The sequence below is a fragment of the Formica exsecta genome, unplaced genomic scaffold (assembly GCF_003651465.1).
Source record: "Formica exsecta isolate Colony F162 unplaced genomic scaffold, ASM365146v1 scaffold237, whole genome shotgun sequence".
NCBI classification, from domain to species: Eukaryota; Metazoa; Arthropoda; class Insecta; order Hymenoptera; family Formicidae; genus Formica; species Formica exsecta.
In genome coordinates this window covers 617,148-639,161 of record NW_021849649.1, presented here as the reverse complement: position 1 = coordinate 639,161, position 22,014 = coordinate 617,148, and the positions used below count along the sequence as shown (strand labels likewise).

Genomic DNA, 22,014 nt, shown 5'->3' with positions numbered 1-22,014 from the left:
TGTTAGAAGTAATTCTCATGCATGATACATCTGTCGGAAACTGCATTGGCCGTAAACGACAGTAAACTTGCACGGGATCCTTAGATATCATATTCGATCCTTTCGGCCGATTAACCGGCTTACGAGCTGGAGTTTTCGGACGTCTGAAACAAGATTCGTGAATGATGCACATATTTGTTTTGCGGTTTCTCTCATTTCATAAAATAGATATACGAATATTCATGCATCATCCACGTTGTTTATCTGACATTGTGTGCCTGAATACAATAATCAATTTTACAATACTTACGCGGGTTTCATTTTTACACAAGCTGCTTGTAATATAATATATATACGATGTTTTACGTGAGAAACCGTTACTATCTTTCAAATTGAAACTTGGCGTACAGAAGTACAGACGCTTAGTATTCAGTGCCACCAATCTCAAACCAGTGATGCTAGAGATATAGGGAACTTTCCAGCAAGAAAACATAAGTAGACACAATGTTACGTAATTGGCTGTCAAATAAAGAATTTTAAAAGTCCCGAAAATTTTCCTATTTGATAGCCAATCGCGTGACACTTTGTTCTGGAAAACATGGAGAAATTAAAAGAAGCAGAGATTGGTCAAATCGAATGGAATATTGCAACTGTTTGTGATTAGCGATTAGTGTTTCACGTGCTTCGCCACCAATCAGATTCGTCATTCAAACATGAGTAAAATTTAAATTTCACATTTTGCGCGGCATTGCAAAAGTGACTCGAATTATATTTAGGTTACCGTAAAAAAAAAATTGTCTTCAAAGAACCTTTATAAGAACTGTTACGCGAACGAAATTTACAGTTAAATCCTTTATGATCTAACATTTGTATGTTTGATTTGAGCTTCTCATATATACCTTTTATGATGCTTTCAATAACGATTGCGCGAGGAAAATGTGTTTAGAGGTCTGTTTTTCTTTTCTATTAAAATTTTTCGTATAACGATTATTGTAATTGGAGTCATACAAATTATGAGCTATGTCGAAAGATATTAAAGCAATTTCAAGACCAAAGGTTAGATTCTCCCAATTTTCTGACAATGTACAAAACAAGGAGGAGGACGTTGAATATTGTAAAGAGAAAACAGTTTTGCAAGCAAACGGTCCAAAAATTAAGAGTATCGTAACTCTCAAGAGACCTGTTAAAATTGTGGACCCTAAGAAATTGACAACTGTTTGCAACAAAGATGTATTGCAGCACGATTATGAAAGAGAGATCTCGACACATTGCAGTGATATTATATCTGAAAACATTCAAAGTACATGTCTGTCTAACAAAAATGTTTCAAATATCGAGACCTCAAACATTTTACGTAATGCAAATGGCATTCAGAATATAATAGAAAACTGCAACACATTAACACCTGATAAAAGTCCACAAGATAATATTTTAAAAGATCGCAAAGAAAATATGCAACAAAAGGGGAAAGAAAACAGAGATACAAAACTGAAAAAAGTTGTATCTAGTAAAGATATAAGCAAATCAAAAAAAGAAAGCTCCCATTGTACAAAATCAGTTACACAAACTGGGAACTATAAACTTCCTACAAGTAAGAATATGCAGAAAATAGGTACTAAGGATTCTAAAAGTCCAAAGATGACAAAATCTACACCAAGCATTATGAAAAAAACAAGGAATCAAACAGTCGAAATTAATGCAAAATCCGTTACACCAAATGTTATGCCATGTTACAAGATTGCAGCAAAAAATAAAGTATCTCCAGTTAAAAAGACTATATTACGTAATATATCAGGTCCTAAAATTGAAACTTCTGTGGGGCCAGGAATTTCTCACAAAAAGAAGAGTGATCTAAAAGCAGGTGAGGCAAATAAAATACATAACGTTACATTAGATGTTGCTGCAGAAGAATTGGCACGACCAGGATATAATTCCATTGCATGTACCATTAATAAATTGAAAGAACTTAAACAACAGAAGATTGTCACAGATATTGACCATTTGCCATTAGCACAAAAGAGTTTTGTAAATGGAAAGGTAGGATTTTTTTATAAGAAAAATGAAACATCTTACAATTACTTTAGATATATCAAAATTTGAAAATATTTTTTTGCAATAGATTTCTACAGCACTGGATTTTCCATTGGATGAGGTAATTTATAAAAATTTAGTAGATTTAAACATAGATGAAAAACAGTTACCATCTACTATTACAAGAAGTAAGGATCCAGAACCACGGCAAAAAGATATTACACCAAAACTTTCTGATTTTTTTGTACCTGAGAATACGAAGGAAATTTGTGAGGCCGTGCACACTAAACCTCGAACTCCAAAAATGGATGAAAATTGGAACGCTTTTAAAATAAGTGATAAAATACTTGAATGGAAACATAGTATGGATGATATATAAAATGGTATGTATCTGTGTATTTTTGACAAAAGTATACATAAAATTGTGAAAATTACTAACAAGTATTAAATAATTGAAAGAGGATATATGTAATAAATAAAATTGCCTAATAACACAATTGCAGTTTATTTAATAAATTCTAATATGTAGAAATAAATTATTAAAAATATATGAGAGATTTAATTTACTTTGCTACATTTAAAAATTATATATTAGAAATTTGGTCCAATAAAAAATTATTTACATATTTTACTCCTGAAATGAAATCTTTATTGATTTCCCATCAGATTCGAATTCTGATGGCACTGATACAGAATTAATACCATAGTATCTTTGTTGCAGGTACAGATAAATACGACGGAGATTGTAAGAGAGACATGTACCAGCCAGTACCATTCCGATTACAATTCCAGCTATGATCATCCTGTTGAAATTTTAATGAATTAGCTTTAATCATATTTAAAATATGATTTCATGTTTTACAAATTAAATATGCTATATTTACACAGTGATCCATATATTATAATTTTCTTTGTTGCTGCAACATACATTTTCAGCGCAACAATGTTCCCATGATTCACACTGACCCCATACACAGTAATGTGCAGCAGTCTGAAAATATAACAGATTAGTACAATGTTAATACTGTTAATGCACTCATTATGCGTATGTATAAACTTTTATAATTTGTAACAATTAGATGTTGGTATATAAGCATGCATATATATAAATTTTTATAACAAATTATTAAATGACAAAACTAAAATGATATGTCACATTAATTATCGTCAACACTGATATATGGTAAACATTGCTCTACACGCATATATTGTCCTTTCTTTCAAAATGTTTTTATAAATGTTCCTGACATACAAAGAAACATGGGAGTCTAGAATATTAATCGATAATACGCGTAAATTATACGTAAATTACCGGTGAAAGGGCCGTAAAAATCCAAATTAATAGAAAAAATATATTATTTGACAGATACTCCATTATGGTTCACGAGCTTGAATCTTAGTCATACTGATAACTGACAACTGACATAAGTAACAGATGAGCTATATAAATTCAGGGCATCCACCATAAGTTTAATAAAATCCTATACAGTGAATAATCCATTCCATTTATCATCAAAATAAAAATTTGTATATATGATATATATACAGAAAAATGGAGAAAAGTCAACCAATATCTAATACAAATATATAATCCTATGTTACGGCGTCTTTTTATGGAATGCTTCCCAGTAAGAACATACATAAACACACGATTGGGTTATCAAATGGAAAAATTTTTGGAACTAGAAATTCTCTATTCGATAGCCAATTGCGTGACAGTGTCTGTGTTTTCTTGCGAAGATATTCATGAATTTTCTTTGCATATAAATATACAAGAATTTTTCAACGAAAATCTATTAAGGAATAAAGATGTACAAAAAATCAGTGTAATATATTGAAATTTTATTTTATATATGTATATGGAATGTAATTTTTAATAGGTATCTAAAAAATATAAAAGTGTAATATTAAAAAGTATTAATAAAAGATGAATTATTTATTTATATAATAGTATATACATAAAACCGTCAGAAATTAGTATCATGAATTGATAAAAAGTGGATGGAATTGTACATCGATTATAATATTATCGTACGATTGATCAAAATGAATCTAAATGAATAAAAGCGGATAGATACAGAGCAAAATTTATATTGCAAATAAGAATAGAAGTGTTATCCTCAAAAAAATAGTAATTTAAACAATTTTAAAAATTGCTAAAAACTTTTCAAATATGCATTTTCCGTACGTGTGATTAGTTTCCTTTTTAATTTTTAAAATGCACATCTTTTGCTTTGTATAATCAGGGAAAAATACAATTAAACATAAAACTCTTTCTAGAAACTAGACATATCTTTATCTGTGAGATGGAAAACTGGGATTTGTTCGGTTTTAATGATTTGAAATTAGGGGAGATTTCATTATATCATCAGAATGTAATCTTAAGGAGCAAATTCAAAGTTTATAATTTTTTTTTTGCAATTTTTCACAAAAAGGAGGTAAAAATAAGGAAACAAAATATTAACTTTTTGGAATTGAGTATACATATGGGTTTAATATTTCAATGGAAACAGACATTTTTACATATTTAAAACAAGATGTGAAATTAAATTAATTTGTAAAGATTAAATATACCAGAGTAAAACATAAATATAACTCATTTTTTAAATAATTTAACAAGATGTTTGATTTATGTAATAGAGAACATTAACAAGAGTAACAGTTTCAAAGCTAATTTTGTATAAATGCAATGATATAATTATGATGCAATTATAATGTGTCATTTTTTTTTTAATAGTTTAAGAATGTTAAATTCTTTCTCTCTACATAAACTTTTAAATAATGTATAATGTTTATAATTATATACATTAAAATATTATCATATATAAAAGAGTCATGAAAGTAATGTAAGAGTGGACGGTTCTGAATAATAAAAAAATCATTGTTTTACATTATTATAAAACATCTTAACACTAATTAATATCATTTCTTGGCTTCATTGATTGGAACAGTATTGCAGATTAAATTTTATGTCTTTTTTTTCTTCTGCGCTTTTACTAGCTACTAGTAGATAATGTAAGGGTCTGTCTTAAAAAATATGCCCTACACTTGTTTGTCAGTCTAAAGTTATAATTTATAATATACATTCTTATAATTATCTTACCCTTGTTGTTTTTTTGTTTATTATTCTATTGTTTTTTAAGTACAACTTTCCATGATCCTACATATATGATCTTTTAAAAAAAAGAAAAACATTAATGTATATCTCTGCAATCAAATAATAAAATTAAGATACTACAAAAATAATAATACTATAGAAATTAATTTCTTGTTCATCTATATATACATTTTTAAGTACTAATATATGCAGATGAAGTTTTGGTAACAGATTATGTGTGAACAATATACATTTAAAGCTTTTCATATATATATAAAATATTCTTTGTGTACGAAATTGTTTTCTACATATATACATGTACTCATATTTTATCGTAAAAATTATTGCACTTTTCAAACATTAACTTTCAAAGATTATTAATCCAAATAATTTTCTTACACAAAAACATCAAACGTGTTCTTTGCTTAGAAAATATTTAATAACGCTTTTAATTTTCTCATCTCTTTGATTTTATATGTTTTATGCATACGATAAAGTTATGTAAATGTTAATTACACATGTACACTATAATGAATCAAACATATTAACAAATTTTCGAATTCGATAAAATTCTGGAAAAACAACAGCATTATAAGTAAAATTATTCATATATCAATCATCAGATTTATGAGATTTGAAACCAAAGATTTCTTTAGTTTCGACTCTTTAACACTTCTTATTAACAGAAATGGCAATTACAACTTCTTAAATATATGTATGCATAATATAAAAAGATAATTAGATTTGTCTCTTCATATCTTGCAGAAATATCACAATCATATATAAATTTTACATAGATTTTTTTCCCTTGACAAATAGCATGACGAGACCAATCTTATAATCATAAATCTTGTATTAATTACTAACTGAAACTTCTCTTATTTTTTTCTTTTTTGTTTTATGAAAAAGATTATTTCTACTAATATTCACAAGGATTTTCGATTATTATTTCAGGACAGAAAGATTATAATTCATCAAATTTTCAATCCAACTTACAAATTATAGGTCCATGTTCCTTTTGCTGATTGAATATAGCGAAGTGGTGTAATTGTATTTCTAATATCTGGGCTTTTTGTTCTTCTCACACAGTCTTGGCTTAAAACTCTGCATCCCTGGTTCAAAATGACATTATTGTAACCACGAGGAATGCTGTCACTGCTTGCTACTCGTCTTACATCATTGGTTTTTTTCTCTTTCGACGATAAATTGTCCAATAAAGAGTCTCTAATTTTATGTATAGATTGATTATTTCCGAATAATTTTGGGCTAGGATCGATTGATACTGTTTTCAAGTTGTTTGTTGAGCATATTTTTTCGGCACATTTTCGTCGGATTTGACATTTATCATTATTTTCTTCGAATAACTGACGGTCAAAATGATGTTTGTCATTGTTGTAATTCTCATCATTATCAGCATATTGGTTAAAGGTTATCGTAGAATCGAGCGAGTCGAAGAATTCTGGGCTCGGAACAGAAGACATGTTGCCGATTTGGGAGAAAGCAACCGTCCCCTGTGGATTTTGGGGACGGTGTCAGAAACATCATTCTTCTAATTCATCCATTCGATTTCTAACGGCCATTTCTACCACTTCTAAGCTTGGATAATCCAACTCTTTGACCAAACACAGCACAGCGGATAATATATTTGAATTCTAAAAAGAAAAATGTATGTTATAAATATTTCAAATTTCATAAACATGTGTACTTTAGTTTAAAATAATGACATAAAGCATACCCTCGTTACTGGCCGTCTGTGATAGTGAAATTGTGTTCTGCATTTGTCTTTTTCTGAATGTCTTACCCAACCAGGTATTTGAGCCATATCTTCCTGCAAATATTAAATAAGAAAATATTAAAATATTAATTTTAGTAATATTAATGAATGATGAGACGGGCAACTAAGAGCCGATGCGCTGGGTGAAGGGCGCCAAATTGTATAATTCCGTGAATCTCATGTGAATTATATTTATTAAACGTTTCGGTCCGAAATTTGGACCATCTTTAATAATTAGACAAATAAGAGTAATGTCAGGAGCGTGTTGAGCGAGCCGCACTTGTCAACAGTAACGATATTACTCAGTAATTACTCAGAGTAATATCGTTACTGTTGACAAGTGCACAGTTACTGAAAATGGTCCAAATTTCGGACCGAAACGTTTAATAAATATAATTCACATGAGATTCACGGAATTATACAATTTGGCGCCCTTCACCCAGCGCATCGGCTCTTAGTTGCCCGTCTCATCATTCGTTAATATTATTTTATATTTAGAGCCTACTATACTAAGTTATTTTTTAATTTTAGTAAGAAAATTTTTAAATGTGCAACGTTTTATATTACGATAATATATGTTTAGCTATGTTATAATTGCATTGTGCTTAATAGATGAAAAAGATGAAAAATAATATATAGCTTATTTAAGTCTTACCCTTTCATTATGATGAACAGTCATCCTTCTTGTTTGCGGTGTCGGAGGTTGAGGTGAGTCCTCGTATTCTACTCTTGTTCTCTCATCGTAGCTATAATTATTTCTGTCATTACGTCTATCATCTGCAAGTTCGTTGACAGTATATTGTGTACGTTGTGATGTTGGTGTATAGATGCGCTGAGATACTTCATTTCCACCATACTCAGAGTAAGCTCGTCTTTCATCATAATCTCCATTATGTCGTACTACCGGTCTGTCATCATAATCCTAAAACATTATTTTCTATAAGCATGAACAATACTTATAGTATGTAAATTGTATTCAAGAGAAAATTGCTTTACAATCATAGAAATTTCATTATATTATTGGAATAAAAATATTAACAGATTAAAAAAAAATTTATTATTTATTTATATATATTCATATTGTACTGTATAATTACAAACAATCAATACTACAAATGATCAATTTTGTAACTTTTAATGTAATTATATTTCTCAAACATTGTTTTTTAAAATTCAGGACAAATATATACACGAGTTCTATAAATTTTATTTTGTTGGTTAGTATTATAAGTTATATCATCTGTTTTCCGTTTTACCGAAGCAAATACACAAGGTAAGATATGATTAGATGATAGCAATAAAAAAAACATAAATTATTTGTTATTAAATATTCCCTAAATCAAGCCATACAGTCATATATAGCCAAAAAATACATTAGATATGGATATTATATGTATATAAAATGGAGGTTTTATTTACTTATACTTGTTAATAATGACAGCTGATATATTTTAAAATGTCATTTATGTTATGGATATGATATGAATAATGAAAACTGCACAATTACAAATATCACACACATGTACTTGACCATCACAAATTATTTGAAAAACTAATAACTACTACACTTTTTGTATAGACAATGTGCATCTATAGCAAATGTACCTTGGATATTTCAAGAGTGTTAGTGGCCACAGTCTCACTGTTGCTGCGTGACTCTGTACACATAGTGTCATCTTTGCTCTGATTCTTTGATTGTCCATTTTGTAGCTGTTAGTGTAATCAAGCAATAAGATAGACTTTAAAAGTTTAAGTTGCGTTTGAGTTGCTAACTCTCTTTTTTATCTAATTAATTATTACAATCAGTGATAATATCAGGTTAATGAATAAGGTACATCTTTTTGCTACAAAATAATATATAAAAATATTGAGGAAAAACTGTATTATATGACAACAAAAAAAACTTCCCAAAATAATACCAATACATTCAATTAATAAGTAGTTATTTACTCTTGAAAATGATATTATTTCTACTCTTATTATACGAATGATGTGCATGACTGACCTCATATGTATATTGATTATTTTGTGAGTAATGATGGGATGATGACGCATTATAATTTGCATTTCTTCTGTCAGGGTCATATTCTTCACGAGTGTGTTGTGTTTCATCAAAACTTCTCTGAAAACACAGTTCTATGTATGTATATATTATTCCACTTTATAATTGTTATATAACAAACATCTGTTGTGTTATCAAATGATCTATTTTAATGGATGGGAAGAAAAATCAGTAAAAGTACACGTTAATTAATGACATTACCTGATCACTAGAAGAACTGTATCTCCTAGGCCGTTCCAATTCAGGTTCTTCAATGTATTCAATTGCAATATCCTAATTTAGTATAAATGTCATTTAGCATTTGTAATGATGGTTAAAAATATATTTAAGATATATGTAAAATATTTTTTGAAATGAATTCTATTGATTTTATATGTATATAATATGCTATTGATACAAGTAAATTTTAATAATGGTTAAATATGCATCTATTAATTGCAAGATGTAAAGCATACAAAATAATATTTGAGATAGTTGATAAAATAACATAAATATTAAATGCATATGTGAGAATATAGTTTAGCATTCTATTATTTACCATTTTTTTTGTTTGTTATTAGATATCGTTTCTAAAGAGAGAGAGAGAGAGAGAGAGAGAGAGAGAGAGAGAGAGAGGGAGAGAGAGAGAGAGAGAAAAGAGTTTGTTCTTACTTCTGGAGTTACTGCATCTGATTGTGGAGAAGCATCCATTTCGAGAGGATGTATTAAAGGTCGACCTATTGCCATCGCGGTTTGCACTTCTTCAGGTAATACTACTTTATCATCTAACTTCTCAAGATTTGGCAAAGCTCGCAGTACAGCTAATCGATATCTGTCAAAATAATGTAGATCAGGAAATTTTATCTATATTGGGATGAATGATTTCGTATAGGAACGGCCGATTCATAGTTGGTAGGTCTCGGAATCAAATGCCGATCCCCACCTCTTGAAAAGTTTTCTTTCACATAAATAAGCAAAGAATCAATATTGTAGCCAACATTACAGCAAACATATTATAAGGGCTATTTATATATACAGAAGTATAATCCCTTCTTTAAAAATAATCTATTACACGGTCTGTCCCTAAAGTTTCCGAACTTTCTTCGTATAGACGGTATTAGTAGCGCTATCTGTTTAATCAAGGTCATGCTGCGTTCATAGAAGTTTAGTTAAAAATTATGGTAAGTTTGATCGAGATCCCACAGCTAATTTACCATAGAGGCAGAAGTGAAGTTATCGCTTTGACATTCGAAATAAAGAGCCAACATTCAACAAATTCTACGCTATTAATACCATACGAAAAAAGTTCTGAAACTTTTGAGACAGACCGTGTATATTAGATATTTACCCCTCTTTCTCTGCACATGGATTTTCACCGAGCCACAAATTTCGTAAATTAGGCAATCCTTGGAGATAGCAAACTTCATTCAAATCTTTGATGCTGTTCCTTCGTATAAATAAATCCTGAAGTTTGTGGCAATATTGAAAATCAGCAAGTGTGTTAATGTTATTTATGCTGAAAATAAATTAAATTAACATTTTCAAATTATAAAGTTTTATTTTAAACAATGAAAGATATTAATGTTAGTAATATCTTCTTGTAACAATTCACATACATAGTATATATAATTTATCAATAGTTTATATATAATACATGTATATATAATTTAGATGGAGGAAAATTTATAAGACATTTTTATCAACTCAACTTCTATTTTTCTTTTTTCATACACATTAATATATATGTAATATAACATAAATCAATCAAGTTTTATTGATATAAGAGAAATCTATGTTACTGTGTATGTTCATATGTTCTTTTTATTTGTTAATATCATGTAAAAAAGAAATTATTTTTTTCTTACCAAATTTACGTCTTATTGTAATTATGATATAATCAACTGATAAAAATGTAAGTAAAATATAGTCTTTATAAAAATCAATGAAATTATAATATATTAGAATTTATTAAAAAGTTGTATAAAGTTTTCTACATTTTTATAGAAATAGAGAAGGCTGCTATATACATTTTTATTTCTCTCTTTTGTTTAAATTAATTTTGACTGTACTTTCAAAACTAATTTTATAGCATACCCTTTATAATGATGTATTTGCTATTGTGTAAAAAATAAAAAATAAAAACTTTTTTTGCTTTTGTGGATTTCAGACACATCAGATATAGATCTTGATATACATATGCATCTGTATTTTCAAATGACTCAGATGAATCACAATGAATTCAAAGCACGTGTGGGCAGAACAACTTTTGAGATTGTGGGTTGTGACCATGAGTTTAATACAATCGTGTCCAAAGTAGGAATACATTGCAGCTTCTATGTTTTCGTAAGATAAAAAATATCTTAGATCACAATGATGAAATAGGATAATTTCAGTTGTGCGTAATAAATTACTTGCTAATAAACATTGTAGAAAATTATGCTCTTAATTCAAAATTGCCTACTAATATTATAATGGATCAAATTTTACAGATTTGTTGCACCTTTTTTTCTTACATTGATAATTATCTATACTATAATTTTAACGAGTCTTTGCTTACCTTAATGACAACACTTCTACATTTGTCATCTTTCTTAGAATGCTAACATCCGTTAATTCTGTTCCCCTGTACAAAAAATATATACATTGATGCAACGCACTAGTGATATTAATACAATTTATTTATTATGTATATTAATTTCGAAATAGAGATAGGGGGTCAAATCTTATACGTGTTATTACGCATTTACTCCGTGTACATTTGAGTGTGCAAAGACTAATCTAGGCATATGGAATTCGCAAATTTTTTTCCATCCATTCTTTCACGTGTCTCGAGGGAACAGTAATTAGTCACGCTTAGCTGATCATATACATAATCCTCTTTTTTTCCCACAGCACAGCATAGTAGACATGAGAATTTGATAAGCCTGTTTTTACGATTTTATTCGCACGGGTGAATGCGAACGCATTAATCGCTCGAGAGACGACCGAGTCGTCGCGAATTAATTCGCGATGGAGGTTATACCGTTAAAGCGACCTGATGTAAATACTCACCAGCAATTGAGTTTCTTTACGGCGGAGAAGTCGGATACTCGTGTGCGAGCCACGACCATCTCTTCGGTCAATTTCACCATCGTGTCATTCGCGTCTTGATGTCGTTACGTGACGAAAAATCGACGAATTGTCCGAACGAGAAATTCGACGGATAATTCACGATGCGAGATCGTCTATATCACAGCGAATTTTCTAAGTAACGCGCCGATACTAACCGATGGCCATGATGCCTCACTGTCGACTAATCGTGAAGTAGGTTGCAAGTTGCAAATGCTTTCACTGATTCTTCTGCTCTATTCCTGCTCATGCGCACAACGATGCGCACAACGGTGCGCGCAACTAAGTACGGTCGAGCATGCGTACGTAGGTGTGTGTGTGTGTGTATGAAGTTACGCGTGCTCATATTCGGAAGACTACATTTCTCCATAATATTTAAAGAATATGAATCCTTATTTATATAATCCATTTGTACAGTTTGTGCGCGCGAAGAATAAAAAAGTATCGGAAAAAGAATTGCGCGTCATTCTTATGAACGCACCGGATCATTTAACCGGCATTCGCTTATCGTACACATATTATTTAAGATAATTGAAAAGATGTAACTGCTCTCAAATTTTCGTGGTGAGTGCCTTGATGCATTTGTTATATTTTTTTGGAATTAATATTTATCAATATATGTATAATATTCTTTTTCCTCTAATTAATTATATAAACAAATAACATGAAAGTTGCGTTAAGCGAAAATTTGTTGACGTTCTATTCGAAAAATTTCCCTGCTTCTGTGCTTGATTTCGATCATTTATTAAGAGCAACACAGACAAATTCTTTCGCTAAATTATTTGCATTTTGGAGAATTAATTGCCGTAACACACAACGTAACTTTTTATCACGCGTACATAATATTTTTCATGTAAAAATATCTCTCCGACCGAAAATTATTAGTCTTATGTGAAAATTCGGTTATGTGTGAAAGAATTCGTTCTAAAAAAGGATGCATTCCATTTGACATTACATATGCTTCGTAGCGTTCAATTTGATTCAATCAAGGAAAAAAAAATCTTCGTCCTGATTGGTCAATCAAATTATCCGAAATATCTGTATCGCTAAATAGGGCGCGTACTTCATAGATGTAATTATTTTTCGATTACTCCGCAATTAGCGCTGATGTCGGTTGACTTTGAAACGCGCATGCGCACGCACCTTCTCTCCACTTTACGCCGCGATCGTGGACGTTTCGGTCGATCGTAGATCCTGATTTTCTCGCGTCTTTTTTCCGCCGAAAATTAATTACGAGTACGAACGAGTGCCGGGAGTGCCGAGTTAATATCGGGCGAGTGCCTTTGTAGCGTGTCGTAGCAATTTTGCAGCCGCGAGGATTATCTCTCTTCGCAAGAACGCGGAAACCGGCATATATCTTAATCAAGTTCAAATTTTGTCGCCATATTGATGACGAAACGATCTTTATTAATTTGTCCGTTACTATGTAACACGAAAATTGAGACTGCATCGCGTTCTTCTCTCATCGAAAGTGAATCGCGAGCGCGAACGAGATAATCGGGAGTGCCGAAATTAATATCGGGCGAGTGTCGAAAGTGCTGGATTGCACGCTATATATAACGTAATCGCCAAAGATTTTTATACGGCTCTCAAATGGAGCGATACACACCGACCGTTACAAATGTCGACGACAGTTAAACATTTTTTTTTTTTTTTTGAGAATATTTGACGTTACATTGACACGTTAGCGTGCATTCAGGTTTAACGTCGCGCGAGTTTCGAATTAATGCCGGGCGTGTGTCGGGAGTGCCGGGAGTGCCGGGTTAATTTATATTGACTGGCAATGGTGCAAGCGGAGACACATTCGGCGGACATTTTTCGTAAACGGTAAAAATCGGACTCTCGACGAAACGCGCACCGATGGGTGTACGATGTCCACCTGCAGACAGAGATACATGGGATCGTATATAGGTGAGTGAAGAGCAACACTTGACACACTTCGGGGGTACAATAGTTTATTTTCATTGTTGTCTTCAGAGCTTCCAGTACATATAATACTCGATATATAATGATTTTCAATAATATCATTAAATACGAAGTACGAAATCTACCTAAACGCTAATTGTGTTCTAGATCGGTACTTTTTTGTTTCGTCTTTCATTATAAATTAAACGCTTCGATATCGATCAATTAATGACAATTATTAATATGTATATGTATAGGTAGGTAAGCGTTTTGTCGTCTTCAATTTTTCTCCTAACACTGCGAAGCATCTGAACCTACCTTTGTGTGTGTGAGAGGGATAAATCGGATACCGAAATACATATTTTCATAGAAATTTCGCCGTTGCTTACGCGCCCGCTTATGTACGTGCGTGTTCGCGGCTAAAGTCGCTTTTAAGAAAGTTCGTAGAAACATTAAGCACACACACACACACATTGATGGGAAGACCGTATATATTACCAAAGTTTAACGCACTCGATGCGTTCGCGGACAATGCGATTGTGCTTTCTTTACGTTCATTACAACCCATTCATAAAATCAATTCAAAAGATAAAAAAACTTTTATACTCGGAGACTCAGTAAAATCATAAAGATAATTTGTCAATAATTGTGTATATGGATATAAATAAATTATCGAATAAATCAGTAGTTCTTTTTTTTTTTTCGAATATGTTAATTTTTCTATGCCGATAATCTAGGCAAACATTATAATGAAGTATTATTTTGATTATTTTAGAGAGACATCGCTTTGCCCGCGAATGCGTTAACTAGCAACGAATGTGCGAAATAATATTACACTTTATTAATGAGCCTATATCTGATGTAATAAATATTGTGCGACCTGCCCATTTGGCACTCACGACGATTGTACAACGATGAAGGTAAGGAAACCTAGGACGAGTCAATTGCAATTATGTTCTCTTCGTGTTTCGTATAAGAATGTTTGTGTGTGCTCGTATGTGGATATATGTATAAGAGTCAGAAATTGAGATTTTTTTTTAACGATTTTGAGATGGTATCCAAACGAGATTTTATTTGTGAGTATGAATGTAATATTTGATACTCGTCTCGATAAATATCAACAGACAAGAAATGCAGATATGTATCGTACCGACTGTATTTCGAGTAGCTTCTTTTCGAACAGGGGGATATAATCTTTTTTAATAAATGCGCGAGAGAATAGTGAAAGTAGCTAAAATTTAGTTTAAAATTTATATAGTAGAGGAAAATATATATCGCGCGTAATTATATTAGTAGAGATAAAAACGCGATATTGGCAAACTTGGGGTCAAAAAATCTATGTTTTTTATTTCTGCAAATTAAATTAAATATTTTTTAAATCACATTTAATCCCGTAAGCGGTATATTCCATATTTAATACTGTAAGACGATCCCGCTAGCGAGGTTCATTTTAGAATCACGATAAAAAAGAATAGAATTCTTGGAATCGTCCAACATCTAAAATTATAATCAATAAGCAACGAGATCCTATCAATTTATATTGAAGTCGATATGTTTATGATTATATTTCTAGACGTTAAACGCGCGGTCGTAAAAATGTCATTATTGCGATACAAATTTATCCCCGCTGACACAATCTTCGGTAATTCTGTTCTTTGATTCCGTCGTCGATTTCATGATTAATCGATTTCAGTTAATGCTAGGGTTGCCACCCGTACTTTAAAATAAAGTATTACGTTATTTTGGACGTACATACTTTATATTTTGTAAAACAATAAAGTACGCTAAAATACTTTATTTTACGAATACTAAGTTTTGAATACTAAGTGGATGTCACCGTGTCACGTATATGTGATTTATTACTATGAGTGCATTCCGTTTTATGCATGAGCGCATAGATCGCCTGAAAATCTATAGTTCACGTTACATATATTAGAGGAACAAAGCTTCTCTAAATTTAATTAAAAATGAGTTGTTGATATATTTAAATTTAAATATCGGTTGTAAAGACGCTGTAGAAGTCTTTAAAAAAGACAAACACTTATTAGATATTGCTAAAAGTAATAAAAAATATGCATGGAAAAATAAATAATATAAAAAATATATGTACTTTTTTTTTTTATTTAACGTACTTTTTTTTCGTTCTCAAAGGCGTTACATACGTTATTCGTTTTAAAAAAAGGTGACAACCCTAGTTAATGCGCGTGTTCTTTCTCAGTTCCAGACACGTTACTCTCGCAAAAATATGACACCGTTATTACGCATGAGAGCATCGTCTAAGCGCGTCTAATAAATCTCGTTAAATTTTAATATACACTGGCATGGTACATATATCTTATTACTCGTCGATCAAAATTCTTTTCGATAATATCAGTCGTGATGATCTAGTTGTTTTAATTTATCCATCCCCTCCCTCCTCCTTAATCGTCGTGATTCCATTCTTGTCTCACAAGGCTGTACTCGCGCTATATAGACTAGGACACTTTGTTTAATATGTATATAAATTCATATCAAGAGATTTCTGGGTTTTTTTTTGTCTCGTTCATTGAAAAATCATCTAAATGTAAGTTTCTCGAAATGGAAGATTTGTTATCGCGTGCGACGATGCAGACGACGACGAGGCGCTTTATTCGAAGGAAAGTCCGCGGTATCACGTCGCTGCACCCAACTAAAGATCTCGTTGGATCAGGTTACCCAAGTATCGTACGAGAGATACCTGCCAACAGCGGATGCCGTGAGAAAACGCGTTTTCCACTTTTCATGCTCGCTAACTTTATCGAATAGATATCTTTAAACTTGATATTTTGTTTTTCATCGAGTTTATTTACTTGTTCGGTAAAACGAAAACGCAAGATGACAAATTACATTTGCGTATAGTTTCTATAATGTTTTGTTTTAATATATTATTATTATAAATATATTATTAGAATATCGCGGTAGCGAATTACGATTCGCGTATTAAATAATTCCGTGTTTGTAAATAATAAATTTAAAAAATCGGATTTTCATAAAATTTTCTCTTTTCTATATTTATGTTAATTCGTTCTACCAATGAACCGAGATATCTACCAAATGAGCGATTTATCGCGTATTTAGCATCTCGTCATCATTATTAGCCGTCGCAGCTGCGCGCTATCATATATTGTATAATTACGTGTATTAATTGATTTCATACGTTCAAATTACGAAATAGACATTGAATATGAAAGAACATTTGGCGAAGTATTTGAAAAAATCGAAGAGATATTACAGTTTTATATTAGCTGTACTCTACGGGGAAAAATCGATAGCGACGTACGTTTAGATCGCATTGAATTGACCATCTAGTGGATAAATAGATTATCACGAGTATCGAGAGTGCGATGGATCGTTTTTCTATAAAGTATCGTATTTGAGAATTGTATTTAGATATACGTGAATTTAATTGCGCGCGATCATATTAGTGTCGATTAATCGCGCGTGTGTAGCCACGATAGTAAAATATATAGACGACTTTGAATCTTATTCCTTGACAATAATTTGCACTGGCCTTGCACTTTGTATTATACTTCTTCGTCAAAGATAGACTTTGAATGTTCGTGCAATTTTACACATTTCACATTTTTTTATAGTAATTTTTTTTTTTTTATAGTAGAACGATCGTGTGTCTGGCGTCCTTAGGAAAATATTAAATTACTATAAGCTCATATCGATATATTTTGCATTTAATGAGGTCACCGATTCGCTATTGAGATGCAACACGCCGGTATGGAAAAAAAAAAAAAAAATTAAAACAGCAATCGAAGAAAGTGATATCGGAGAAAGTAATTCATTCATTATATTTATAATAATTCACAAAAAATAATTATAATAAATTACGCAGAATCTGCCGTTTACATTTAATTGGTTTTCACATTCTTATTAGTTATTCCTAGAATGAATATGAATAGAATGTTAATTTGAAAGTTTTTAATCTCGAAACGACTGTTATCGTGTTCCATTATCAATAATAACGACAAAGTAAATAAAGCGGCGCTTGAGGACCGACGTGCAAGTAATTAGCTGAAATTATTGTCATTGATGTTGTCTAACTTATTAACGATTAATTAATGAGATGCCAAGAATGCTCTGAGCGCTGAATTTGAAAAGTACGAGGCGCACACAAATACGAAGTACATATTTTAATCCACTAGATTGTACAAAATGGTAAAGTCACCGTTGTAAAATGTTTTCTTAAACATTTGCACGACCGCCTCTACGCTTATATTTTTCCTATTCAAATACATTTTGCAAGGCTGCATATATGTATATAATATATATATTACGAATTTTACTTTTTACGTTTATCAACTAAGACTTTGCTGATGAACGAATTACAGGTATATTTCCGTAACACGATAATACTCGACCACAGGCACGAAATAGTCCAACTAATATAACAGTCGTTACTATCGATATATGTATGTGTATCATTACGAGATTTGCACTATGGCTTATTAATATTATTATTATTAATTATATTTAATTAATTATCATTATTAATCTTATCATTTGTAGTTATCAATATTATTATATAAATATTTCTGGTGTCCAAGATCATATTATTTGCACAAAGAACCACAAGCCGAAAGTTGTATGGATATTTTTTTCTAATGTGTAGTTGCGTAAAAAAATTTTTTTTTTGCGGACAAGAGATATATAGGCACTAACAGAAAAAAAATGTTCTGTCGAAAAGTATCGCGTTAATCGTTTAAAAACAATATGCAATACGAATGTCTTTATCATATGTTCGTTTCAGTAAATATTTTTTTATCGAAACGTACGCGTTGAAGAACAAAGATTCTTCTTGGTGTTATTGGATTTCTTTTTTTTTTAATCATTTTTGTTCGCTACATGCAGGTTATTCCAAAACTATTGCACTGTTTGTTTTTTTTATGACGCGTACTTTAACTAATTTAAAGTTGCTTTTTTTCAGTCATATATTTCAGAAGCCATCTTTTCTCGCAATTCTTTCAAAGTCTCGGCTTACCTCAAGAAAAGACCAATTCCAATTTGATCACAGGTAAAACAAAACGCGACAGTTTTGGCATATCCTTTATATCTAGGGGCGCACGTGAGACGAGTATGCGCGTACGTATGTCATGAATAATTTTTTGAAGAAATCTAAAGCACCTAATCCCAAAAATTGAGGTAGAATTATAGGAGAAAATAGATTCGATTGGCTATACAGATAATTCGAGACACTGATAATAGAAATTGATATAAAGAATTTCATAAGGAATTAATTAATTTTATAAGGAATTTTTTTTTATTTAAAGAATTTTAATTTAATTTTATTTTTAATCTCAGTAAGAATTATATTAGCAGTGCGTCAAATTATCTGCGCAGTCAAGCAGGCCCGTTCTCCGTTTGGATCAGGGGTACAACATACACGTCTAGACTATTAACAATACTTTTTAACACCGCGATTTTTCCAACGTGTTCACGCAAAGATAATCGGGCTTGAGAGATCATGGGGGTTTCGTATCTCAGTCGCGACTCTACACGCGCTTTTTTTCCTTTAATTTTATCTATCGTCAAATTAATATATCACATTCTCATGTGTATAGACTTAACTAATTATCTCGATGCGAAGATCAGCAATCTCATTGTCAGTGTCATGTCAATCGATTCATGTTGCGTACAACGAAGGAAACAACGAGAAACTCGTGATCGAACCCGGGAGAAAAATTAGTACGAGAGAAAATATAATAATATATTATTGTTTCCTCGCGAGTGTATTTGTATGATACGAATGTACTACTAACGCTACCCTCGTCTCTATCGTGCTTATAAAGTACTCATGATAAAGTACTACCACATTGTATATTATTGCGTAAAAATTGTTTATAGGTACATATACTTAACGATATTATATATATATATATATATATATATATATATTTCCGTGAGCTTATTTCTCTTCTGCGCGATCAATTAGTGTGACAATCTACTCTGCGCGAGATAATGGAGATCATAATGGGCAATAATAATTATAATAATAATAGAAACTCAACACTTACGATCGAACTCGCCCCCGTTTCCCCATAGAAAATATTTGTGCCGTTTTATACAAAAAAATTTAAACTTACCATACTATATCTTAACGAACGTATACCCTAAGTAATTCAAAAACCGAGCGATAACGTATGATACAGAGTCTGTACAAAAGTGTTGCGTAAATATATCCGTGTATGTCTGTCGCGGTTGCAAATGTGCACATTATTAGCTCTCTGCCGGATCCGCGAGATTTCGATTCGCAGATTGACAGTAACGATCGTTAATATCACTACTCTAGGAACTCGTGAGGATGTCTCGGTCGATTCATGCGAGGTGCCGCGGCCGTTTTCTAGCTATTTTTCTCGAGGCGCTTAATAAAATTCAATGCTAAAACGCCCAAAGATGGATCTATCATCGACGATTTAAAATTTAATAGTTATTTGCTGTAGTCACGGTTTATAAGCACTTGAGTTATATCGTAAACTCGGAGAGTTTCACAAAAGTATATATCATTGGATAATAGAATAATACTTTGACGGATAAATTCTGGGAAAGTTAAGAGAAATGTAGGAAAGCACGAGCGTTCTAGCGTTAAATCGATGACGCGAACGATCGCGACGGATACTCGCTCTCGCGTCGTGAAAAAATTATTTTTTTTTTTTTTTGTGCCAACTCTGTATAATACACACACGCACAACGGTGTTTTTCTTTCGTGCACCTACTCGTAGGTACATACGTGTGAAATGCACGAATGGTCAACGTATTTTTTTTTTTTGCGTACGCTTAACGTTGTATGTACAGACGTTGCCGCTTTAACATTAATAATACTAGATTATCGCTACAGATTATACATTATATATTAATCGCTTATACACGTTTTATCTCGTTACCAGCGATGCGATCAGTTCTCGCAATCAATTCGATACGCGATCAAATCATTTTTTTTTTTTTTTTTTTTCGGAAGGCACGTAACAATAATAACAAATTCCGATGTTATCACTGTCACGGGATGTCGCGCCCGAGAAACACGCGGTCATATATCTTGTAGTAGACATAGGATAATATCATTCGTACGATAGATTTCCTCGTGTTTCCTGAATGAATCTTGCGGTACATCGAGAAGAAATCGTGAAGAAAAGTATTTCTCTACGTAGCACCCCTATTTTGTCGGTTTGAGTAATCGTATTTAATTTAATTGCGATACCGCATATTAGAACAATCCTCCGATATCTCTCCATGAGATTCGTTATATATTCGCGCTCACGAAGGGAACTCGACGATTGCATCTCACTTTGCTGATTTGAATCGAGTTCTATTATTTGTATTGCTAGAAATTCGTTCTGAACGCGTAAAGTACTCCGTGAATAAAAAAAAAAAAATGTACTCGAGCTCTTCTTCGTGAGCGCGTGCTATCCTCGTCGTTAATTCACACGTTGTACGATTCAAAATCGCGTTCGATAAACTTCATTTTTATTTAGATTCGAATCGCTTCCGTAGGAGATTTGCAAGGATCTTAAAAACGATTCTGCATAATCATCATCATCGTTATATTTCTTTTTGTGGCATCGAGAAGGAGCTTTTTGATAGCGATACGTCAGAAATATCCGATTTGAGAACGATCTTGAAGAGAACTCGGTTGCGGTTTCTCTCGCGAGTGAAATATTTCGCATTATTTTGCGATAACAAATGTCAAATCGGATAGTCCGTTTCGTACGAGCGGCGGACATTAGGCTGATTTTGCAAGCGTGCAATCTCGAGTGGTTACTGAATGTATGTCTTTGCCACAAAGTACATCTCTGACCGCCCTGTTGCCGCCCCCAGGTTACCCTCGATAGACCACCTCCTGCCCCACGAGTGTCTTTTCGTCTATTTCTGCGGAGGTTCGATTAATCGTTATTTCGTTTCGTGAATATTGCAGCCTCTTGCTGCGATCGTTTTTTTCGCCCAAAACGATTCTTGATTGCAAAGTCAATGCTCATATTTTTTTATTATATTTAGAGTCAATAGCACGGTGCGAGAAATCTGAAGAATGGCAGGTGTTAGAGGAGATGCGTTAACGAA

The 22,014-nt window shown here is 31.9% G+C and overlaps 4 protein-coding genes across 7 annotated transcripts in view; 1 reads left to right on the top strand and 3 right to left on the bottom strand.

The window, feature by feature from the left end:
• The window catches only part of LOC115235898 (kinesin-like protein KIF23), a 4,336-nt gene extending 3,914 nt beyond the window's left edge, over positions 1–422 (bottom strand). Inside the window, exons 1-2 of the mRNA XM_029807984.1 lie at positions 290–422; positions 1–143 (exon numbers count right to left, since the gene is read on the bottom strand). Coding sequence (XP_029663844.1) covers positions 1–143; positions 290–300 — 154 coding nt within the window. The 5' untranslated portion in view covers positions 301–422. The remainder of the gene's footprint in view (positions 144–289) is intronic.
• A 164-nt stretch (positions 423–586) lies between these two features.
• LOC115235899 lies at positions 587–3,150 on the top strand. The gene is made up of 3 exons (XM_029807985.1): positions 587–2,016; positions 2,099–2,393; positions 2,732–3,150. The coding sequence occupies exons 1-2, from the start codon at positions 1,000–1,002 to the stop codon at positions 2,387–2,389; spliced, it is 1,308 nt and encodes a 435-aa protein (XP_029663845.1). The 5' UTR covers positions 587–999; the 3' UTR covers positions 2,390–2,393; positions 2,732–3,150.
• On the bottom strand, positions 2,637–3,571 carry LOC115235901. The gene is made up of 3 exons (XM_029807989.1): positions 3,323–3,571; positions 2,895–3,001; positions 2,637–2,813 (listed from the first exon to the last, which is right to left on the bottom strand). Exons 1-3 carry the CDS (start codon positions 3,383–3,385, stop codon positions 2,639–2,641), a joined length of 345 nt encoding a protein of 114 aa, XP_029663849.1. The 5' UTR covers positions 3,386–3,571; the 3' UTR covers positions 2,637–2,638.
• A 917-nt stretch (positions 3,572–4,488) lies between these two features.
• Positions 4,489–12,240, bottom strand: LOC115235927 (uncharacterized protein F09G8.5). Of its 4 annotated transcripts, XM_029808035.1 has the most exons (10): positions 11,974–12,238; positions 11,480–11,545; positions 10,271–10,438; positions 9,595–9,754; positions 9,145–9,216; positions 8,887–9,003; positions 8,487–8,591; positions 7,537–7,803; positions 6,843–6,935; positions 4,489–6,759 (listed from the first exon to the last, which is right to left on the bottom strand). In XM_029808035.1, exons 1-10 carry the CDS (start codon positions 12,051–12,053, stop codon positions 6,649–6,651), a joined length of 1,239 nt encoding a protein of 412 aa, XP_029663895.1. In that variant the 5' UTR covers positions 12,054–12,238; the 3' UTR covers positions 4,489–6,648. The 4 variants fall into 4 exon arrangements, with proteins under 4 accessions (XP_029663895.1, XP_029663899.1, XP_029663897.1 ...); XM_029808039.1 differs by lacking the exon at positions 7,537–7,803 and having other exon boundaries at positions 11,974–12,240; XM_029808037.1 differs by lacking the exon at positions 8,487–8,591 and having other exon boundaries at positions 11,974–12,239.
• Between the last annotated feature and the right edge of the window lie 9,774 nt (positions 12,241–22,014).

Bases quoted from the DNA above. Each gene is read 5' to 3' on its own strand.
- LOC115235899 (XM_029807985.1), top strand. From the start codon at position 1,000: ATGTCGAAAGATATTAAAGCAATTTCAAGACCAAAGGTTAGATTCTCC. The intron at 2,017-2,098 runs GTAGGATTTTTT...TTTTTGCAATAG, and splicing joins AGAGTTTTGTAAATGGAAAG to ATTTCTACAGCACTGGATTT.
- LOC115235901 (XM_029807989.1), bottom strand. From the start codon at position 3,385: ATGGAGTATCTGTCAAATAATATATTTTTTCTATTAATTTGGATTTTT. The intron at 3,002-3,322 runs GTAATTTACGTA...TTATATTTTCAG, and splicing joins TTTTTACGGCCCTTTCACCG to ACTGCTGCACATTACTGTGT. The intron at 2,814-2,894 runs GTAAATATAGCA...AAATTTCAACAG, and splicing joins TATAATATATGGATCACTGT to GATGATCATAGCTGGAATTG.
- LOC115235927 (XM_029808035.1), bottom strand. From the start codon at position 12,053: ATGGTGAAATTGACCGAAGAGATGGTCGTGGCTCGCACACGAGTATCC. The intron at 10,439-11,479 runs GTAAGCAAAGAC...ATTTATTTTCAG, and splicing joins GTAGAAGTGTTGTCATTAAG to CATAAATAACATTAACACAC. The intron at 9,755-10,270 runs GTAAATATCTAA...TTATTTTGACAG, and splicing joins CCATGTGCAGAGAAAGAGGG to ATATCGATTAGCTGTACTGC.